The following is a 23,685-nucleotide window of genomic DNA, read 5'->3' as shown; positions in this document are numbered from 1 at the left end:
GGACATGCCATTGTTTGAATATTCATTTTGGAGGACACTTTAGACTCTCCCGATTGTCTCCTGTTATAAATAGTGCTGCAGTGAGCATATCAGAACATGCCTATTGATGATTGATAATATTTTATTTCTGTTGGCTCTGTACCAGAGAGCAGAGCTGTTGAGGTGTGTGGTATTCACATATCCAGTGTTAATAGACATTGCTAGTTTTCTCAAGTGGTTGTACCAGTTTGTACTCCCACAAACAGAATATGCCCCTTAGTATTAGCAATATTTTAGCCATCTAGCAGACATGTAGTACTCTCTCTACCATTGTAGTGGGATGGTTGTTTGGGAGTTTGTTTCTTTGATTCTGGTTGGTTGGTTGGGTTTGTTTTGAAACAGTGTCATACTGTACACCTGCCTCAGTTTCCTGAGTCTGACTTTTGCAGGCACGTCCCACCACTTTCTGAATCGCCCACCTTTAATGCTCAGTTCCCTGGTGAATAATAAAGTTGAGAACCTGTCTTGTGTTTATTGGCTAGCTTATAACTCCCTCCTGTGAAGTGCCTGCTTAATTCGCTTAACCATTTATCGATGAGTTGTCTTTTCCGCATTGATTTTTAGGAGATTTTTATATACACTGGATCCGAGTCCTTTGTTGGTTATAGGTGCTGTTCTGTGGCTTAGGGTTTTACTCTCTTATTATCAGTGTGATGCACAGAATATTTTAACTTGAATGTAGTCAAATGTATCAATCTTTTTCTTTATGCTAAAGTTGTGTAGGAGTTTTCTTTGTCATGTTAAACAATGTTTTCACAGGGCTGAAGAGATGGCTCTTCCAGAACGCCCAAGTTTGATTCCCACCATCCGTATTAGGTGGCTCACAACTGCCTTTAACTCCAGCTCCAGTCTGATATCCTCTTCTGGCCTCCACAGGCACCCTGCACACACACACACACACACGCACGCACACGCACGCACACACACACACACACACTCGCAGACTCACACACACACACACACACACACAACACACACACATCAATTTAAAAAAGAAAATATATTTTTCAAAAATGTTTTTGTGTTATGATATTGCATTTTCTTCTGTCGCAGAACCTCATTGGCTTGCCTTCATATTAAGCCCTCTAACCATCCCACCTGGGCTTGGTTTGTATATAACACACATAGCACTGTTCATTAGAATGAATGTCCCCACTGCTTCCCGTGGCCAACTATGTCAGGAGATGGAAGTCCTGGCCCAGTCTCTGTTCTATTGGTCTGTCTGTCGTGTGCTGTATGTGATTCTGTTTTGATGACTTCAGCCCTGTAATTGCTCTTAAATGCTTGTAACACAAACGTTACCCCCTTTCTCTGTGCCTTCAAGACTGTCTTGGCTCTTCTTGGCCTTCCATGTTTCCATATAAATTTTAGAATGAGCACATCAACTATCAAAACAAATTTGAATTCTGAACATTATTATGTTGGGTTTTGTGGTGTTTAGTTTTGTCAACATTGAATCACCTGGGAAGAGTCTCAACGAGGAATTGTGCAGATTAGGATGACCTGTGGATGTGTCTATGGGTGATATTTTGATGATGCTAATTGATGTAGGAAGACCCAGTCCACTGTGGGTGGCAGCATCCCCTAGCCTCGGGTCCTGGACTGTGTTAAGAGTGGACAAGGAACTGAGCAGTAAGCACGTGTGCATTCATCTTCTCTCTGCTCTTGACTATGAATGTGACTAGCTGTTTCAAGTCTGTGACCCCTGTGACTTCCCTGCTCTGACTATAGTCTGGTATCATGGTGAAAATAAACCCGAAGTTTTTGCCAGGGTATTTTGTCATATCAACTAGAAAAGAAAAATAAGACAGATTTATAAAATAAGACAGATTTATAGTTAAAGTTCTGAGGAAAATAAGACCTATGCAATATTGGTTCTCCCTGCTTACTAAGGTCTTTAACGATTGTTCTCAATAATATTTTCTGTATGGAGGTCTTGTCTCTTATTTATTTATTTGAATTTAGCATTTCAAATTTTTATGTGCTTGGTAAAAGTTTTAAGATTGTTTATCTGTTAGAAATTCATTATGAACTTTACTATTTATATTTGTACATTCTTGTAAGTTTTTTTTATATTGATTTACTTTATTTTATGTGTATATGAGAGTTTGCCTACATGTATGTGTATGTACCATGTACATGCTAGGTGCACTTGGAGATCAGAAGATACCTATGGAGCCCAGAAGAGGGCATCAGACCCCCTGGAACAGAGGTTACAGAGGTTGTGTGTCACCATGTGGGTGCTGGGAACTGACCCTGGGTCCTCTGCAAGAGCAACAGATGCTCTTACCTGCTGAGCCATCATCTCTCCAGCTCCTATCTTTGTAAATTCTTTGGGAGCTTACCACATCCATTGTTTGAATACTAAAGCTTTTCTTTCTAGCTAGCTGATTCTTTCCACTTTCCTTTTATTTGGGACCTGCTTCAGTGAGGAAACCCAGTGCAGCATCCAAAGTAAGTGTAAGGAGTGAGCATTCCAGTCAGGGACCCAATCTCAAATTGATGCCCTCTAGATATTTACAATACATACTTCTCTAATAATATTCCTCACTAAATTGCAGTATTTTGTTTAATTCCTAGCTTATTAAGAGTTTTTTCTTTTTAATATGAGTGGATGTGGAATTTTATCAAATGCTTTTTCACATCTAATAAGATGGTAATTCTCTCCTTTATTCTGCTACATGTTCAAGTCACACTGGTTGATCATTAAATGTTAAGTCGCCGTACTTGTGATGTGTTTAAATTATACTCACTGATGTGCTCATCTTAAGGTCTGCATTGTGTTGTGGAGGTGGGTTGTCCTGAATGTTTTTCCCATCTGTGACACTTCCCACTTGTATAATAATCAAGGAGGCTGCCCCATAAACACGCTGGTGGCCTGCATAAGGGTGCACCTTGCTCACACAGGGAGAGAGTGAGATTGCTAGCTGATCTTCCACACGTATTCAACAGAATTCATGAAGAAGTATCCTGAGTCTGGAGTAGGCTTTGTGGGAAGCCTTCCTGATTTAAACTGAACTTATTTTATATAAGTATAACTTGGCAATTTCAGTAAATGATAGTATTTCTTACCTTGCTTGAAGAATTTGACTTCATCTGAATTCTGAAATGTTTTGATTTCAAGCTTTCTTTCTGTCTTCTTTATTATCTTTTTAGTGTAGGCTGTGCTGATGCTCTATCTTTTCATCCTTATGTGGTCGGGTGCACTATGTAGTTCTTGGCAAATGCCATCAGTGATTGTTGATTGGGACTTCAAAGGCTCTTGCTGGTCCTTCTTGTTTTGGTTCTTTTATCATTAAAGCTCTATCATTTATTCTTAATTATTTATTTCCTTATACTTTTTTCAGGTTTAATCACCTACCCATCTTCTGACCATTTAAGAATTCTTAATTTTAATTCTAAATGATCACCTTGAATTTATGTATACCTAGTAACATAGCTCACTATTTATAAAGCAAAATCCAGTAGAACTTTAAGCACAAACCCACATCTGCAATAAAAACATAGTGTGGAAAACTTGAACAACTGATCAACAGATTTCACTTAATCAACACTAAGATATGTGTTCTTGACTTTTTTAAGTATTTAATTTTTCTGTGTGTACTAGATGTTCTTTTGTTTATTTCTTGAGTCTCACTATGTAGCCCTGACTGACCTTGAACCTACAGAGTTCCAGGACAACCTGCCTCTGCCTCCTGAGTGCTGGGACTACTGGCATGTGTGAGCAACCATGCTGGGCTTTCTCTGTGTGTTTAGGCTTAAAGAGAAATGTACAGCCATAGATTTATCTGCATAGCATATATTACAATATGCAAATTTTCATTATTACTCCATCCAAAACATTTTCTGTTTTTTATGTTGTTGTTTTATTGGACCCATGAGTTATTTGGGGAGATATTACTCAGTTTCCAACATAGGAGTTAGTTTTATAACAGTTCATTTCTGTCTTATTTTCACTGGGGCCCAAATACATGCTCAATAATTTTAATCACTTGCTGTTTGTTGGGACTGAATTTCCCATGTGGTCAGTCTTTATATATATTCCAGTGTATGTAATGTGTAACAGTCTTGCCCTGCGGAATGGACAGCTAATATCCACAGAAATTCATTATCTAAGTTGTAAATATAAAAATACTAAAATAAGCACCATAAGCTCAACACAATGTCATAGGTTATCTTGGGCTATGTAGCAAGACCCTGTCTCAAAAAAAAAAAGAAGGTCTTAAAAAAAGGGGGGGTTACTTTTCAGTAGCAAAACACAAAGAAGTGTACCTACCATAATTGTTTTGATCCCCGCTCTGTGTGTGTGTTGTGTGTGTGTGATTGTCTGTCTGTCTCTCTGTGTGTCTGTATCTGTTCTATGTCTGTGTGTTTCTTAGTGATTTCAGGCAGGGAACTAATAATTCCACAGTAGAAATCACATAGAGCCACAAGCTATCAAGTGTCCTGTTCCAATGCTGCATCAGATTTCATCAAAGTCAACATCCTTTAAAGAGGAAAGAAACAGCTGGAACCATCCCTGCTTAGGAAGTAAAGCCACGCACAGGGTGGTACCTCTTTTCTCAGCACTACCCCCTCTCTTCTGTCAGCTCCTTTTCCTGTCACCTCTCCTTTTCAGTGTTCCATGCTGATTGTCCATAATGGCATCATTTGCCTGGGCTGATTCCATTCAGCTCCTGCAACCTGGTCCTGAGTAAACCAACGGTCAGGGCGGTCTCTCTTGTACTGAATGAAACAGTGGCACTAATGGATGCCAGTAGGTGGCACATTAAAATACCATCCAGTGGTACAAAATTCAGGGCCCTACAGCCGCTCTCAGCCTGACATTGTCCGCAGACCTGGGTATCTCCAAGGCCACTTTCAAATTCAGTGATTCAGTCAGACTCACATAACTTAGAAAACCTACGATCCTCATGGATAAGTATGTTAGAATGGGGACACACCGGCTAAAATCCCCAAGGGAAGAGGTACATAGGCAGGATCCAGGAGTCACAGCCACAAGCCCCCAGCAGAGCTGTGCAGATAACACCTTTCCTTCAAGCAGCAGTGTATGACAGTGTGTCAACAACCAGGGAGACTGACTCCAGGATTTTTTCAGGGTTCTTTCCTGTAGACACAGTTGACCACTATGGGCTGATATTGGTCTCCAGTCCCCCCCCCCAGAAGCTGAACTGATATTTGGTGTCCCAAATCACACGGACTACGTAGCATGCCTAATGCCTCCAGGTAAGCATGGGTACTTATCTCAGGCAGGACACTCCAGGATCTTAGGGGTTACCTCCCAGGACCTGAAAACAAGACCATCCTTTGGCCAAGGTTCATCCTTCAATGCACATGTGACAAACCCTTTGAGAATGTAAACCAGATCCTTCTGCATGTTTAGGTTCTAATAGTGTCCCTTCCACTAAACAAAACCCCACGCCCTGTCCTAATCATCAGGCCCTGTGTGCTCTTCCTCCCCCGTGTTGGCTGCTATTTCCAAACACACAGATGTGCCCTGGTGTGTTGTAGGACCCCAAGCTCCTTTCTGGCCTTTGTGCTGGCCTAACCATTCTGCCTGAAATCTCCCAGATCCACGTGTAATTGGATCTGTGCTGTCATTCAGGTCTCAGCTTAATAAATGCCATTTCCTCGGAGGCCCCTTGCCTGTCTGCTCGAATTAAATGAGTCCCCAAGTCACTCCCTATCTTATCACCACATTATGAGCTCATCACAGTCGTGAGAGCCGCCCGTTATTTTCTAGCTCATTTGTCTCTTAATTCTGCGGTTAGAAGCCTCCTCCATGCAAATGCTGTAAGAGTGGTAATGGTGACTTCTTCTCTGATCCTACCCCCACACCTAGGATGCACTGGACCTACAGTGTGGGTTCGGTAGTCACTGAACAAAACAGCAGGGTGAATAAGGAGGACTTACAATTTCCAGTTCATGGAAGTGTAAGTCAAGTTCTTTACAGCAAGACATTTAGAGCCTTTAATATAATAATGTGGATTGTAAGGATCATATGTATCTATTTATCATGTATTCATATTCTTGGGAACAATTCTGCATTTTTACATATAACCAACATCTTGAAAACATTGTTGACTCTCCCTGTGCCTGCCCCCACCCCGGGACTGTACTCTGCTGACTGGTCTAATAAATTAATCTATAATGGGTGTAACTGCACAGCATTGCCTGAGGAACTTCCTCTCCTTGTACTTGCTCATTGCACTGAATCTCCATTTTTAATAGGTTCAGTGTGCAGCACTGGCTGTGGTGGGCCAGTGAAATGTGGCTTTTCAGAATGGAAACCTTTGCGAGTCCTCAAATGACATGCTAGAAGTGCCCATATAGGGCTCGCCAACCTAAGTTCTAACTGTTGGCCGGATTCTGTGTGACAGAATCAAATATTGAAGGATACTTCTAGTCTTTGCTAATGACACATGTGAAGTGGCTTTGTGATTTTTCTTTTTCTGAATGGATGAATCTGTGGTGTAGGAGACTGGGTTAGAAACAGTCCTTGACTTAACAATGGTTCAACTTAATGATGCTTCGACTTTACCGTGATGTGAAAGCGATGCCCGCTCAGTAGAGACCTTACTGCACTTTTTGAATTTTGTGTTTTCCTGGGTTAGTGACACATGGCATGGAATTCCATCTTGATGCTGGTCAGTGGCTTCTAGTCAATTGCAAGATAGTGAGGGCGAGTGACCCACATTCTACACAATTCTGGGTAGCTGAGCTGGGAGGTGTATGTGTATGTAACACTTTCAACTTTGTGTGTGCGTGCATGTGGTGGGGGGAGGGATGCACATACATGTGTGTGCACAGGCAGGTGGAAGCTAGAGAACAACCTTGGATGCCATCCTTTAGGAGTGTCATCCACCTTGTTTTTTAAGACAGGGTCTCTCATTGGCCTAGAGCTCACCTATTAGGCTAGACTGCCTGGCCAACAGGCCCTAGGAATCCACTTGTCTCTGCCTCTGTAGGATTACAAGTGTACACCACCACTCCTCGTCCATTTGGTTTTGTTGTTGTTTGGTTGGTTGGTTTTTTTTTGTTTGTTTTTGTTTTTCTGTTTTCTAGGACTTGAACTCAGGTCTTCAGGCTTCCAAACATTTTGCTGATTGAACCATCTCCCCAGCACCCTTTTCAGCCCTTAATGTTTTCAATTTACAGTGAGTTTTTCTGAGTATGGCTTTTTGTGAAAGCCAAGGAATGTCCATATTCCTCTATCAAACTAACTTCAGCATTGATGAAGATCACACATGTATTTTCAGATACTCAAGGTCCTGATTCCTTTTCTAGAAATGAGGTCAGTGGTTATTTACCATCACCAAAGCTCGTTGGGGCCAATAGTTATTCCAGGCACCATCTTACCTTACACTTGCCTTACCCTTCCTTCCGGGAGAAGTGGATGCCAGAGTGTGCATGAACAATCAGAAAGGATGTGGATGACCTTTTCTTCTATTGAACTTGGAGGTTTGTTAGAGCTGGTCTGGACTAGCCTTCCCCTTGGTCCTAGAGCACCTCACAGCCAGATTTTTCTGCTTTAGTGGGACTTGAACTCCAAGGCCTTACTGCTGTTTGGCTCTCTCATGTAGTGAGCTGGTGTTGTGTCAATCTCATACAGACTCTTTTTTGGCCAGAGTATATTCCCCGCCTCCTCCCCACATACTGCAGCATACCCAACCTGTGTGAAGCATCCTACATTAATCTTAGCACAGGCTGGAAAATCAATCTTGGGAGCAAGGCCTGGGAGCTTTTCCCTCTGACAAGCCAATGTCAATCTGTCTGTGATATCCAAGTGGACACGCTATCCATTGACTTTACTCCTCAAACTGGCCACCTCCCAACTCTGCTAGTTAATTCCTAAAAACATTTAAAGTCCATCATGGGATGGTTGCTTAGACACATACATTACCACCTCAAGAACTGTTTACAGCAAGATTTTACAGACAGGTACCTTGATAAATGTGTTTTTACTTTCTGTGGATAATTTCTGCCGAGTGCCATTGAGAAAAACGTAATTCACATTTTCCATTACGAAGAAGGCAGCACTGGTATGCAGAGTTGTCAGTTACCTTGTAACTATTCTGGGCTTGATTTGGAAGAAATTGGGCTATTTTAACTCAGAAACTATCGATTAAACTTGAACAGTTAGAGCACTCTTTTCCACGGCCTGCTATAGAGTGAATGAGATACAAAATGGAAGCCAGTAGATAGCTCTCCAGCTGAGACTGTAGGGGGACACCCAGGTGTGCCCAAAGCCAGCTAGCTGGGCTCAGAGGGCTGTGCACTCCCAGGGTTCTTGGTGGAACTTGAGACAGTGCCCCTCACTGCAGTTCTTCTCTGGCAGGAGCATGAGTGGGTCTGGGAATGGGGAAGTGATGGAGAAGACCTCTCTCAAGTTATTGGGGTCAGATGGGGGATACATCTGACCTTACACATGGTCTATGGTGAATGTCCTCTACTCTCTCCCTCTCTCAAGGAAGCCTCTTGTCTGAATCTTCTCCATTGTTTGTGCCCTGATTTCTGGAATCTGTGTCCCACCCCATGCTGCTTCTAGAGAACCTTGCATCAATCCCATCATGCCCTTGATGGGCCCTTTGTAGAGTAACAAAAGCTAGCAGAGTAACAAAAGCTAGCAGCTGCCAGCCACTGTGAAATCCTCCCTTTCTACCTGTACCAAGGCTCTCAGGGCTCCCAAGGCACCCAGGGCTCCGTGCTTCAGAGCTGACAATTCCAAGCTGAAGCATCTTGATGAACAGAGCTCTTATTACTGCTGTTCCATCCACTTGGTGCATTCGATAGACTCTGGAGAGTAGCTAAGAAGCCAAAGTGCATTGAAGAATTTCTGGGGAAAGGTTCTGATTGGAAAAACACTGCCATTAGATTTTTGCTTTGTTTTAAAAAAAATTAAGAATTCAGAAATTTGGAGTCTAACCCATCTCAGGTCATATTTATAAACCTGTGTGCATTTAAGATCAGAAGTATTTATCAGGGTTGGCGGTAAAGCCTCAAGATAGAACATTGACCCAGCAGGCTCCATGTCCTGGTTTCTATCCCCAACACTAAAATAAAGTACACAAAATCAAAAACATTTAACAGGGATGTATTCATGAGGGATGGGGAAAAGCACACAGTGGTCGATGTGACTTAAACCAGAGGGGGCTCATTGTGAGGTGTTCAGGGGAGAATGAGCATGGTCCCGGCTTGGCAGTGTGGAGTGCTGTGGTTTCTACAGTGGCTTGTGTAAGTAGATAGGAGCAGAAGCAGACACTCACCCTGCACTCTTGGTGTGTCTTGTCATTTTGCTCACCACCCCTTTAACTTGTCCTCTTTCTCATTTTCACTGTCCTTCTCACGTGGTCTCAGCCACTCCATGGAGAACATAGTATGCCCAGCTGTCCTGAACCCTAGGAGGCTGGCAAGAGTATGTGCTAGTCTGGTATCCTTTGAAGAGCATGCAATGGAGATGGGAAGTATTGGTAGCAGACGCAGGGCAGGTCAGCCTCCATGCTGTTCTGCACACCATGCCTGGATGGCTGCAGCCACTAACCCGACAGGCTAAACCATGTTAAATCCTGTCCAAAACACAGCCGGTGCTTCATTCATTTCCAGAATTATTCAGATCAATGGTCTGTTAGGGTTCCAATTACTGTGAAGAGACACCGTGACCACAGCAACTTTTACAAAGGAAAGCATTTCATTTGGGTGGCTTACAGTTTCAGAGGTTTAGTCCATTATCATCATGGTGGGAAACATGGCGGTGTGCAGCCAGACATGGTGCTGGAGAAGGAGCCGAGAGTTCTACATCTTGATCCACAGGCCATGGGAAGTAAGTGGAATTCACAGTGGGCACAGCTCAAGCATAAGAAACCTCAAAGCCCGTGCCTACAGTGACACACTTCCTCCAACAAGGCCACACCTCCTAATAGTGCCACTCCCTATGAGCTTATGGGGACATTTACATTCAAACCACCACAGATAGGAATTGTTATAGGCAGCAAATAAAGGTGTTATAGACACCTCTTTTTAGGAGGTGGTCCCTGTATACTGGGTTCCTCTTTCTGTTAGTTCTGTGACACAGGCTGTGAGCTTGTCATTGTCACCTGAGTCTGGTGACAGGTGAGATACCATATATCTATTTGTTGTGTAGTTTGAGACCAGGGCTGAAAACAAGAACTTCATTGTAAAGCTATGAACCATTTTAAATTGCAAAAAAAAAGTAATATTCATCTTTTCTTGCAGACTGCCGCATCCCCCAAATTGAAGATGCTGAGATTCACAACAAAACGTATAGACACGGAGATAAGTTAATCATCGCCTGTCATGAGGGATTCAAGATCCGGTACCCTGACCTATACAACCTGGTTTCATTATGTCGTGATGATGGGACATGGAGTAACCTGCCCATCTGTCAAGGTATGAGGGGGAAGTCACTATTGTCAACTGGACATGTCATGACTGCGTTGAAGAAGGTGCATGTACATGACCTTCTCACAAGGCGACAGAGATTATGGCAGAAAAATACAAAGTCACCCCACCTAGGCCCACCCTATCTTCCTGTGACCTCTCTTAGGATCTCGTTGCTCCTTATGGTGGTCAGCACCATATACCGAGATTTCCCAGTCTAGACAGGAGAGTCCTTACTCTTTAGTACATTGGGCGTCGTTCCCTTTCCATAGAAAACCATTAAAGTAGTTCAGGAATTAGGACAGTTGGGCTAGTGAAGGGTCTCAGCAGGGAGAGGCGCTTGCTTGTGAGTCTGACAACCTGAAGTTAGTTCTCTGGAATGCACTAATAAAGGTAAGAGGGAACTGACCACCATAGGCACTCTAGCTTGTACATGTGTGCCTACTCACATGCACATCTAACATGTGCATGCCCTCCCACGCTAATAATAATAATAATAAATTGAAAATCATTTGGAGGCTTTGTAACTGGCTGTGGACACAAAAAATGAATTGTTGTCTACTTAATGGGAATTGCAGGGTGTAATAGCTGCGTAGTGGTGAGAAAACAGTAACCTATCTTACAGAGACTATTTTCTCTTCGTAATGTTATCCTTTTTTCTAATGCATGAAAAGCAGACAGAAATCACATTCAAATGCTTCCAAACCACACAGTGAGTGTTTATCCTTTCACATTTTTAAAATTTGCCCCAGCCGCCATATACAGAGGGACCTGTTTTTGAAAATAAGCCCTTGAGTTCACATTAATTCTGATTTTATTTTTTGACATGTGACTTGGTCTAAAGGACCAAAAAAGCCAATGCATAATTCATAATTTGCGGGAGAAGGGGGGCATTCAGATGTGCTCCAACAGCTCTGGCATCTTCAAGTTGAGGTGAATGTTAACTTTGTGCTGGGAAATCACAACTGGCAGGCCCTGATATTGCTTTGTGTGCCCCGTCATCAGAAATAAATTGTTTTCCTACACGAGAGCTTAAGAGTTGAGACCCTGTGAAGGAACAAAGGGCCCAGGGTTGGAAGGACGGAGGAGCCCAGCCATCACACTCCCTGCCCTGTGGTCTGTCACTAGCCTGCCCTAATAGAGACGTGGATTTTATTTATCTGTTCAGAGACTGCCTGCAAAACAAGCAGCTGGCGCCTGGGTTACGCTTCTCCTGCAAATAAACATCATTAGCCGCAGATTAATTCCAGGGACAGATCCGTTCCGGGGCTGGATAAATTGGTGACCGGGTGAAGAAAAGCACCTCCAACTCCAGCCACCCCCTGAAGCCATGTTTTCTCCACATCCTTTCTCCGTGGCCGCTCCCTTTTTCTGGTTCCCCTTCTATTGCTTAAACCCAGTGTGTTCCCTAGGAATTCTTTCTCCATGTGGCCTTTTGGGGTGTCATTTTAAAGAGTTCAGATAAGTGCCTCGCTGTTGTTCTGTCTGGCCAATCTGGGTCCCTCTCCCTTTCTCAGATTCTGCTCCAGACATGACTTTTCTAGGTCAGCAACAAGAGAGATGACTGGCTATGCTTTTTGTTTTTATTTTTAATTTATGGTATTACTGAGATTCAAATCCAGGGTTTCACACATGCGAGGTCAGAGCCCTGCTTCTCAGCTATACCCCTGTTCCTCTTTTTGCTCCTGATTTTGAACGGAGGGTACATGGCCCAAGCTAGCCCCAAACTCACTCTATCACCCAGATAGGCCCTGAGCTTGTGGTCTTCTTGCCTCAGTCCCCCAAGTAGCTGGAATGATGGGCTTACCCCACCAGGCCTGCACCTGGCTACTCTTCAGAGATGTGCTGTTTCGAACAATGCCATGGGCCCCAGCCCTGCTGTTCCTCATCAGAGCCCTCCATCCTGCAGGGGGGCAGGATGCCCAGCTTGTGCTGTGGCCCCAGCCCATCCTGTGTGTTCCTGCTGCTGGAGACAGTCCTGCCAACTGCCCCTGCAGCGACCTGCCTCTGGCCGCCTGGCTGGCACAATGCAGGAGAGCAGGATTCTGAGTTACTGCAGACAGCCTGGCATCTCTCCGAGCCCCCTGGTGGATTGTAATTGGCTCTTAAGAGTGACATTTCATTCTAGATCTTGTATTCGCACCTATAGATCCAGGGGCTAAAGCTCCAGTGGGCATGTCTCTATTATCAAGAAGTGCAAATGGAAATCCCACTGAACTATTGAGTTGAAGCCTGTTTCCCACTGTTAGATTTAGGGTGGGCTGTCTTCAACCAAGAGTGAGCTTATCTTTCCCTCTCAGCGCTGATTAGCCGCTCAAATTATAGCCCCTGCCATCTCCTCAGGAGGAGTGGAGGGCAGGCTGCTCAGAGGCCATGTTTTGGCAGCTACTTTAGGTTTTGGAGAGTATCTGCATGCCCTGCCTGCTGTGGGGCAGAGTCAGTTGTGATTTGGGAAAGACCAGGCATCTCCTGACAAGGAGCTGAGAGCTGGAGCCCCATCTCCTCAGGGCGTGCTGGACCAGCATTCTGTCAGCCACCTGAACTGTGCAAGCATCCCATGCCTTCCTTCTGTGCCTGTTAATGGATTTATCTGCTGTTTCTCAATGACTGATTCCATTTCTTCCCAATTTCCACTCCTCCCTCCGACTCTTCACACCACATCTGCTGCAAACATTACCAGATTTTAGCTCAGGAAAATTAAAAACCAGATAAGGGTGGGAACACAGGAGATGACTCAGTTGATAAAGAACCTGCAAGTGTGAGAACCTGAGTTGGGATCTCCAGGACCACAGAAGCTGGGCTTGGCATGGTGACAAGTGTCTGTGTCCCAGCACTGGGGGCACAGAGACAGGGAGATCTCTAGGTCAGCCAGCCTAGCCGAGATGGTGATCCTCTGGGACAGTGAGAGATTCTGTCTCAAAAAAAGGAGAGAGAAAATTAGAAGAAGACACCCAACATCAGTCTTCAGTCTCCACACATGTGCATACTGTCACCCCCCGCCCACACACACACACAAACACACATACACACATATATACATACATACATATATATACATATATATACACACAGAGACATATACACAAGCACATACACATATACACATATACACATACATGCCTATACACACATACACATATACATACACACACACACACACACACACACACACACACACACGTAGCAGGGATTGAGAAAACCATGAGATGGAGTAAAAGGTGCTGAGTTCTACTGCTTTGAGGGTTGGCGGAGAGGGTCTAGAAACATCCTGACTGGTTCTGAGTCAGGGCCTGCTCCGACTGTGGATCTTGGTGGCCCAAGACACAGTAGTAAGGTAGGAACCAAACAATTGAAGTGTGAGTGACCGTGTTTGTCCCTAAGCTCTGCACCCCTGCTGCCTCATGTCTTTCCTCACTCTGGTGCACAGGCACTAACATGCTGAGAGAGTCCCTCCAGACAGTGTCTAAGAAGGAGGACTTGGTCCTCTGCCGTTGTGCAGAATGCAAACCCTGTGCTCGGCAACTGTCCAGGAAAGTGGGCATTTTCATTATACATTGTTTGCTTCACACACGTGCTTGCCCCCCGAAGAATGTCACCCTGTGATGCCATTGTGCACTCCAGTGACCTTACAAGATTCACCACAGTTCTATGACAGCAAGAAAGGCACACAGAGGATTCCGTACCATTAGGAATGGCACAGTTTACAAGACCCAAAGGTAGCCAGTGGTTTAGAAGTAGGAATCCAGGGTCCAGTTTCCCATTTGTTCTCTGCTAGCACATGACTTGTTATGTGTGGAGGATAGAGCTATTGTAAGGCTGTGCTTCTCAGAGGCCTCTCCCACCTGGCCATTAGCAATGCATATGCTTGGGTTCCACTGAGACCTGCTGAGACATATGACCTGGAGTTAGTGTCTCTCCATCCCTCTGGGGAATTCTCAAGCTTGAAAACCAGCCCACTTTAAGACTCTTAACCTATTTCACTTAAAATAGATATCCAGAAATCTAGTAGTACCAGCCCAAGCAGGATTCTGTCCTCTGATTGAGTTTGGAACATCGCCTGCCCGAGTCACCAACCCCTAGCCATTGTAATGTCTGTCTCCTCCTAGGGTGCCTCAGTGGCCCTCATCCCTAATATCACCTTAAATGACATGGGGAGCTTCATAAACACGTAGTGACCCACAGGCTCTCCTCCTGCACATGGAGCCTGGACACCACTGGTTTGGAAAAGCCCCTCAAGTGATGCTCATGTTCCATTTGGGACAGATTCACCTGGCTAGGGATGTGCTAAACCATATGCCTCTTGCCTCCCTTCTTCCCTCCTAACCCTTTATCTGACTCTTGTGGTGCCATTTCAAATACACCAGCAAACATCTGTCTACTCATAGGTCAAGTCTGCAATGCCCTCTTCTCGCCAAGGGACGATCCCAAAGAGTTCCTCTGTGCCATTTGCTGTGCGTGTGTGCAGAGGCAGCCTAGTGAAATCTTTCCATTTTCCTTTCACATTTCACAGGCTGCCTGAGACCTCTAGCCTCTTCCAATGGCTACGTGAACATCTCAGAGTTCCAGACCTCCTTCCCCGTGGGAACTGTCATTGCCTATCGCTGCTTCCCTGGATTTAAACTCGAGGGTTCTGAGTATCTCGAATGCTTACACAACCTTATCTGGTCGTCCAGCCCACCCCGGTGCCTTGCTCTGGAAGGTAACACATATAAGTCTTTTGGAAGCGGATGTTTGGTTGGGAGGTGTCTCACTGTGGCCAGTAGTGACTTTTGCTTGCCTAGGTCCAGATCATCCACCTGCCATGGAGCTATACTCACATTAGACTTGCCCCACCCCCCTCCCCCCACTCACCCACCCCATTCTTAGATTTAAGGGGAAGAAGGCAAATAGAAGAAGTTGAAATAATCAGATGTCAGGCTGCAAAATATTGCAAAGTTAAATGAAATGCCTTCAAAAATTAATTTTCTCTGCACCAAATGATAACAGATGGCACAGTGGCACCATCCATCTCTGTCTCACCCGCCATTTATTGTTGTGGCAATGTTTCTCCCATTTTCCCATGCATTTATAGCTGAGCCATAAATGTTTGGCTGTAAGACACTCTTGGAAGTCTGAAAGCAAGAGCCCTCTCTTCCCTGTTTTTATGACCTCTGGGTGGTTAATAGGGTGTTGTTGCTAAAGACCACTCATCAGAGGTCTTATTGGCTGGATGTGGGGAGGCAGGGCTTCCATGTCCAGAATCCAGGCAGTTTCCCGGGGTTCCTGACACGCTCTGCCATTGACGTCTGACATCCAGCTTCAGCCCTGGTTTGTCTCAGGGCTCCAAGTCTCACCTGATGTGTTTCTTAGCATCTGAGTAGATGGGTGGGAGAGGAGTCTCTGGGAGAAAATGGCCGGGGAGAAAAACGTCCATTCCAGAGCCCCCCTCAAACCTGCCCCAAACCTAACTCCCCCCAAGCAATAGCAGGTCAAAGCAAACCAGTGCCCCCAAGTTTACAGCAACAAAGCCGTCTGCTTCCCGCTGCAGCCTCCAGGAGGAGTGGGGTTGGGAGAGTGCTGTCGGGAGTGGAGGTTGGCAGAAAGTTCTTGGAGCAGTGAGAGAGGGCTTTTATTTCAAAAGGGAAGACAGACATGGAGAGGGGCCGGCCAGAGCCGTGGAGCCTCCCAAGGGAAGAGTTGAGGAAGAGGTGGGAGGGAGGGATGGCCCCTGCATGCCATTCATTTGTAAAGTCCCTACACATCTCTGTCTCCCATGTAGCCCACAGAGACCAAGGTAGAGGTGTTAACACTGAACTTCCCTGGTATATTTGAATTGCTTACAACAGATAAGTTTTCAATAGGAGCATTCAGTAGGAACTTAGAATATATACATGTATATATGTATTTGTGTGTGTGTTTTGAAATCCAAATAGAACTGGCTGTTTTGTACCTCAGTTTGCTAAAGCTGGCCAGCCTAGTCTCCAGAGACAAGGTCACCCTTGTTTCCAGTGCCATTGCCTCCCTGTTGTTCACAGACTGCTGGTGGGCCATGGTGTGTGGGGGCTGCCACGAAAGGGCCCACCTTCATAGTTCCTGGAGGATTTTCCCTATTCACATAACCAGAAATCAAAGGTAGTTGGAAGAAATCATTGTCATGATTTTATCAATTTGAAATGTCTGTTTTAGGATCTTTTCAAATTTGCCTTAACTGCGTTTCAAGTAGTCAGAGTCAGAAAGCTTCATCTGGGGACTTGGAGAGCAGCTTTTTATGGAGCCTGGAGAATATGATATGGATAGACATAAAACAAGATCTGACTTCAAGAGGCAACAATCTAAGGTTATAAACAGGGAGCTGTGAGCAGCTTATGCTGAAAATGGGCCCCATTGCTGAACACATGGACTGTTTCTGTTCCCAGCCTCAGCTCTGGCCAAGGAGGGATCTGGAAACCCTGACGATGGCTACCTGTGCCAAGGCCATGCAGCACCCTCCCCCCATTTAAATAACTTTTGCATCTTTGATTTTAATGCCCATCTCTTCAAAGTAGCCAAGGAAATAGTTCATGAGCCCTTCCAAAGCAACAAAGGCCAAAATATAAAGGCTACACGTCTAAACCCACAAGCAGAGTAAGCCAAAGGGTTACTTGATACTCAGGACCACACAGAAACTCGAGCAAACAGTGATCGGACACAGTAGTGCACACCTGTAATCCCAGCTACTCAGCATGCAGAGGCAGGAGGATTGGTTGGGACTGAGCAACAAAACAAAATTCTATATATTAAAAAAAAAAAAAAAGTAAAAATGAAAGCACTGGATTAACATAAAATACAAAGATTCATGAGAAAGTCATGCAGGGAGTAACATTTTTTCATTCTTCCTTCATTTTAAAACACTGGCGCATTGTTTATGTCCCGTTGCTGAGGAAACAGCACAGATCAGCACTCCCTGGCAATCTACCCCTTCACATGTCACCCACCTTCCCCTTCTTCCTGTCTCAGGAAGCATACATTTCATATAATTCCATTTTTCTTTATGGCATAGTAAAAACTACCTAACTATGCTCTGTACCGTGTGCTCTTGGGGGTTTTTAATCATTAGTGTCCTGACCCCAGCAGCGAGTGGATGTGGACAGCAGTGCTGTAGAAAGCTTTCTCCAACCTCTTTACCTCTTTCTTATTCCCACTTCCCACCGTCAGTGGACCTGTCACTCATGAATGTCACTTCAGCTGTCCCCAAACTCTGCCTGACCCGTTGCTTGCTCGGTACTCAGAGGACCCTGGGTTCAATCCCCAATACCACATAAAGCAGGTATGGTAGCACACACCTGGATCCCAGCACTTAGAAGGTTGAAACAAGAGATTCAGGAGTTCAAGGCCAACCTTGGCTACTTAAAACTACATCTCAAAAATAATAAAATGGGACTGGAGAGTTGGCTCAGTGGTTAAGGTCATACACTACTCTTGAAGAGGACCTGAGTTTCCACACTTATATCGAGTGGCTCACAACCACCTGTGACTCCAACTCCAGGGGAATCCTTTGGCCCTGGCCTCCACCTATCTGCTCTCATGTGAGTGCGTACAGGAGTGTGTACTCACACACACATGATTTAAAGTAATAAAAATCTGAAAAGAGTAGAATAGAATTGAAAGTAATAATGATCATACTTCATGGAACTATAAGGCTTTGGTATGATAATAAACTTAATTTTTTTTTATTTTTTGAGATAGGATTTCTCTGTGTAACGGCCAGATTTAATATTTTTAAGGAAGTGCCTGGCACCTAGTGTTAGTCAAGGGTCTATCATAACTCTTAGATTTAGTTATAAAGTCACCTTAAGTAAATTATGAGTATGAATGAAATGTCCAGGCTTTAAGGCTCGTGCGTGGTGACACTGTGTGGTTGTTCAGGTGCCCGTTGGCTGCCTGCATATTCTCAGCTGTGTTTGGAAACACCTCACGTCCACAGCAGCCAGTTAACTTTGAGAGCTGACAAGCTGTGTCAGGCTCTCACCACCTTGTCCTTTGGTCCTCCTAACAGATCTTTTCTGCTCTCAGCCTCGTCTTGCTGATGAGCAAACTCAGGCCTCTAAAAGCTCAGTGGCAGGTAGAGTACATGATGGAACTGGGACTCCATCCTGGGCCTCTGTCACCTGAAGCCACTGGTCTTGTCTAATTAAGGTGTGCAGATTGCCTTTCAGTCTAGCAGAAAGATGATCTGATACTTTCATAGTCATTTTTGAAGTAAAAAACCAATTAAACTAATTGCTGCATGGGAAGGAATTTGTCTTTCTAGTCCTTTTGTCCCCTAGAGACGTGCTGGAGGGAGGCCTGTTAGGCTCTTGGCGTTTCCTGCTGCTTCCCAGCAGTACTGCTATCCTTGGCTACAGCGGAGCCATGTTTTGGCAAGGGAGCTAGGCAGAAATTGTTGGTCCCTTTCAGACTGAAGCGTGACACCTTGTGCAGGACTTGTACAGACTCTTGTGTATGACTCTGTCTACCACACGACACGGCTCCTCCCTAGTGGGGTGAAGAGCCAACATGTGAGTGACCCCCTCATCAAGGTCAGGCTCCATGAGGAGGGAAAGGTCATGGCAGTGGCATCTGAGTTCCAAGGACCAGTCTGAAGATCGTGCATTTGAAGCCCTACACTGTTACACTCATCTGGCTGACAGTGGACACATTCTGGAAGACACATGTGTCCCCTTGTTTATATCATGTGATTTAGCCTCTGAGAACACAAAGCTGTAAACCCCTGCTGTAGCAGGTGAATGTCTTGATCTGTTTGGGCGGGGAAGGCACTCCATGGCTCCTTCTGTGTTGGCGTCTTTTGTAGGTCTGTGTGTTTGTCCTCATGTGGCTGCATCTTACTTCTTCCCCTTCTCAGGCCCTTTGATTTCCATGGCTGTCACCTCTGTCTGTCCCTTCCCATACACACGTACATGCCGAATCCAAATCTTATTTTTACAGAACATCTTTGTTAGTGAGCATGAGCAGTCTCCCAGTTCTGAGTGCTGAGAACTTCGTTACCTCTTTACTGAACACTCAGAGGCCCAGAGCAGCACTGACCCAGGCACCAGGGAACTGCAAGGGAAGGAAAGGATGTAATTCAGTCATTTGCAGAGTTGACAGGCTGACAGGGAGAACAAGACAGACCTCAGCATCTAGAGACCAGCCTCATTGCCGTAGACTGCACATCCACACGCAGCTACTTTACCAAAGGGCACGTCAGAGCTTCTGCTCTGGGGAAGGGTAGGAGGATGGGTGGCTAGAGGGAGATATCACAGTTGCGAAGTGAAATTTCTGCCCAGAGACGCATAGCTCTTTACTTTCCCAGAGTCTGAGCAGAGGGTGTGTTCTCTGTCTGCCCTTGAACTTCAGGAAGTGTAAGCCTCTCCTGTGTGGAAGGATTACCTTCTGAAGCTCCACAGGGCTCACCAGGCTGTGTGGATGCCTTAGCATGTAGAGAGTGCTGGCCCAAGGGCTTGAAGGGTGGGAGTGTGGGAGGAGAGTGGGGGGCATCAGACAAGCAAGTGAGCTATCCAAGTTCAAGGGAAGCCGGTGGACACACAGCCGAGAAAGAGAAGATAAAAACTGTCTAGAATCCCTAAAACACTGGGACTGTGTGTGGTTTCAGAAAAGTGCTCTTTTTCTGGAGGATGACCCCTCAGAAAGTGTCTGGTGTCTGGACATTCTCTTATATCCAGGCTTTCGCGTGGCCTAGAAGTAGGTGTGTACACTGTGCATATCTAGTCACAGAAATCCCTGGCAACAGTTTCCCCAAATGGTGGATTAGGGCTGGCAGATCATGTGACCATGCATATTCCAGGCAAGTGACAAGGTCAAGAGAACCGACGACTGAAATGTGAACTTGGAATTCAGAATCTGTGGCGTATGGTTTCTATATACTTGAAGATCTCCATTCTTAGTCACTCCACCCCGCACCCCACTGCCTCTCCTCCTGAGGGGAAGGACAGGTTCGTCCTTTGAGGGGACATGGTGCATGGTGATAGGAAGGCACAGTGGCAGAAGAGCGAGGTGGTTAGTCGCATCGTGTCCACATTCATGAAGCAGAGAAGAGGCAGGAAGTGATGCTGGACTATGAAATCACAAAGCCCACACTCAGGAACCCACTTGCTACACGAAGCTTCTACCTCCTAAGGTTCCTCAACCTTCCAGCCTTCCGGTCGGACACCAGGTGTTCAAACACACAAGCCTATACAGGACATTTTACATTCGAACCACAGTTTTCTGCTGCTGGTTCCTCTAAGTTCATGCCTCTCTCCTAGTGCCAGAGACATCAGTCCAGCCCCTGAAGTCCCCATATGTCTTTAACTATCCTTCAGTCCAGCCACTGAAGTCCCATATAGTCTTTAACTGTCCTAACACTGTTCATGTGTCCACAGTCTCTTTTGAGACTCAAGGCACTCTCTCAGCCATGGGCCCATTTTAAGAGGACATTACAGTCCATCACGGAAGGGAAGGCACGCTGGCGTGAAGTGAGGGCTGGTCATGTCACACTGGCAGTCAGTCCCTAACGCTGAGCTAGAGGACCTAGACCTCCAGCTGGAAGTCATTCTTTCAGTAGATCTCTAGAAATGAAGTGCGGGGCAGTGATTCCCTCTAGAAAAGACCACACATTCTGTGGAGATTAGGCTTTGAAAAGTAAGACACTCAAACCAGTGCTGTTTGCTATTTTTAATTAAATGCCAGTGAGATTCATGTACTCATCCAGCAAACGTTTCTACGCTTAGCTGCTGTGGAGTCTGCAAGACCCAGAGACAAGTTAGTTACTTAAGATCTCTGCTGCTCTGGGGTTCCTGGAGCTCTGGCTACTCCTGGTGAGACCCACTCCGCCTGCACGTAGAGGTGAGCTCAGAATACCCTCCCTGTCTGTCAGTTATCTGGGGTGCCGGCTGCCTGCTCTGAGGCCAGGCAGAAGGGCTTCCAAAGTGAGGCCTTCCTGGGTCTCCGAGAGTTGAGAGCACTGTACTGGTGGGTCACTTGCTGCTGGATGGGTCATCTCCAGAGAGGCTGGTGTTTGTCCATTTCATTTTCCCCAAGAGGGCCAGAGTGCTCTAGAGCAGTGGTTCTCAACCTTCCTAATGCTGCGACCCTTGAATACAGTTCCTCATGTTGTGGTGACCCCCAACTAGAAAGTTATTGTCATTGCTGCTTTGTAGATTACTTTGCTACTCTTATGAATCATAATGTAAACAAATGTGTTTTCTGGTGGTCCCTGGGGGGCCACAGCCCACGGGTTGAGAACTGCCACTCTAGACACTTTGTCTGTGATGTGAGCAGTAATGTCCTGGGTAGTCAAGGCCGTCTTGGCCACATGCCTGGCGTTTGTGCCAGGTGGAAAGCTGACTGGTCCTCTGAATCACAAGCCCAGAGTGATCCCCCAATGCCTGTTCATGGCCCAGCTCACTTAGAGAGGAGGTGTAATCCCTGATGATGCAGTCACAGAGCAAGCTGCAGTGTGGTCTCCTCAGAACCCGCCAGTGCCCAGGGGCCTTTAGGTAGGCATTCTTTCATAAGAAAAAGAGGGAAAACAAGAAACCCAAGAACCTGTTTGGCCAAATGTGAACTAACTTGAAATGTTCCAATTTGAGATCAAAGCTCAAAGCCAGCTTAGATGTGGCGGACTCATTTTGTAGCATCCTTTGTTCCCAAGTCAAAACACATTCAGGTACCAGAGGCGACCAGCCTGATAGATGCCTGTCAAGATTTCTCCCTCCAGGGTTCACCTGCACCAGGAAGCACCTAGGGACTTCAAAGCAGAGGAAGCAGGAATCTGAACATCTTCCGATAAGAGGCCTCTCTTTGCCTGCAGCAGAGAGCTCCTGGGAGACAGGCTGCCCAACCTCACACACCCAGCATCCCACTCTCACCCTGAGGGAGGGAGGTGGAAAACTGAGAGCACTGGGAATCCAGCCTCTTTCCAAGAAGGTGGCTGTCAATCATGGCCCATGATGAAATCCACTGTTACAGGCTCACTTTTTCAAGACAGTCCTCTGGCTCAGGTGTGTCAGCATCTTGCTGTCTCTCACCAGGCAAGCAAGGGAGACTCGGAATCTCTCTTTCCTTCCTGGTGTCCAAATAGAAAAGGCTTGGATTAGATGCACAGCTTAGTTCTCTGTAGAGTATCCCACCTAGGATTTTGAGAAGAAAGGAAATGGCAGAATTGTGGGGGGGGGGGGGGGCAGGTATTGAACTCAGGGCCTTAGGCATGCCAGGCAGGTGCCCTACTGCAGAGCTGTATCCACAGCACTTGGTTTTTAAAGACGGTCTCTCCAGGTAGCCCAGACTGGCCTTAAATTTGCTGTCCTCTTACTTCAATCCCTGGAGCATTGAGATTACAGGCCTGTGCCGCCATGCTGATGCTCATTTTGAATTAGAGATCACAGGAGACAAAGCTGTAGACATCATCACTGCATCTCTCGCCCACCTTACCCATCCACACTCGAATGCCTCCTCCGTGGAGGTGAATGGGAACATTGGAATTGGCTTGGCTGTCGCCTTGGAGTCTGGAAGTGCTGTGCCCATTGAGGTCCACACACACAGAGCCCTGGGCTCTGACACTACCAAGCTGCTATCCCTGGAGGAGGGCCTATGCCTCTCCATCACCTCCCCCTTGTGTACTGGCATCCTTGAGCTGGAGGAAACAGTACCCGGAATGTCACTCTCCTTGCTAGAAGCTAGTTCCTCTCCTTCTTTCCAGCCCTGGCCCCAGGCGCACTCTCACACCCCAGACTGCCTTGGATCTCTTGTCAATTTGGGGTGCTTCCTTCCAGCCACACAGAAGTGCCTTTATTCCGTGCTCACATCCCGGTCACAGTCAGAGCAGGTGTGGTACCAGCTGCAGAGGGCTCCCCGTCCTTCCCCAAGACTCGGATTAGATCTTGGCTGACTTCATTGTAAACTACTCTGTCTGCACTTGAAGTGGAACAGGAAGAAAGGCATAAGAAAAACCACATTCCAGAACACGTGTCTCCTGAAACCTTCTGACACCACACCTATAGCCCTCTAGCGTCCAGAGGCCCCTTCCTGACTGTTCTTTACCAGGGCTCACTCTACCCAGGAAGGGTGCCTCACTTGGGCTGCCTCTGAGGTGTGTGTGTGTGTGGGGGGGGGTGTCTTTGATTTGGGGCGTGCGTGTCCCCTTGGGGAGGCCAAACAACTCACAGTCACACAGTCAGTCAGCCTTGCTCCACTAGGAGCAGATATCCATCCTGTCTGCTTGCAGAGGGTCATCTGAGAAACAGGCACGCC

The 23,685-nt window shown here is 46.0% G+C and overlaps 1 protein-coding gene across 2 annotated transcripts in view; it reads left to right on the top strand.

Annotated features, from left to right (window-relative positions):
- Susd4 (sushi domain containing 4) overlaps positions 1–23,685 on the top strand; it is a 128,380-nt gene that overhangs the window by 77,153 nt on the left and 27,542 nt on the right. For both annotated transcript variants that reach the window (XM_036202327.1, XM_036202325.1), the window contains exons 4-5: positions 10,273–10,446; positions 14,948–15,136. In XM_036202327.1, the coding sequence (XP_036058220.1) occupies positions 10,273–10,446; positions 14,948–15,136 (363 nt within the window). The remainder of the gene's footprint in view (positions 1–10,272; positions 10,447–14,947; positions 15,137–23,685) is intronic.

This window comes from Onychomys torridus, chromosome 11, assembly GCF_903995425.1.
Source record: "Onychomys torridus chromosome 11, mOncTor1.1, whole genome shotgun sequence".
Taxonomy (NCBI): domain Eukaryota; kingdom Metazoa; phylum Chordata; class Mammalia; order Rodentia; family Cricetidae; genus Onychomys; species Onychomys torridus.
This window is presented reverse-complemented; position numbering and strand designations above follow the sequence as displayed.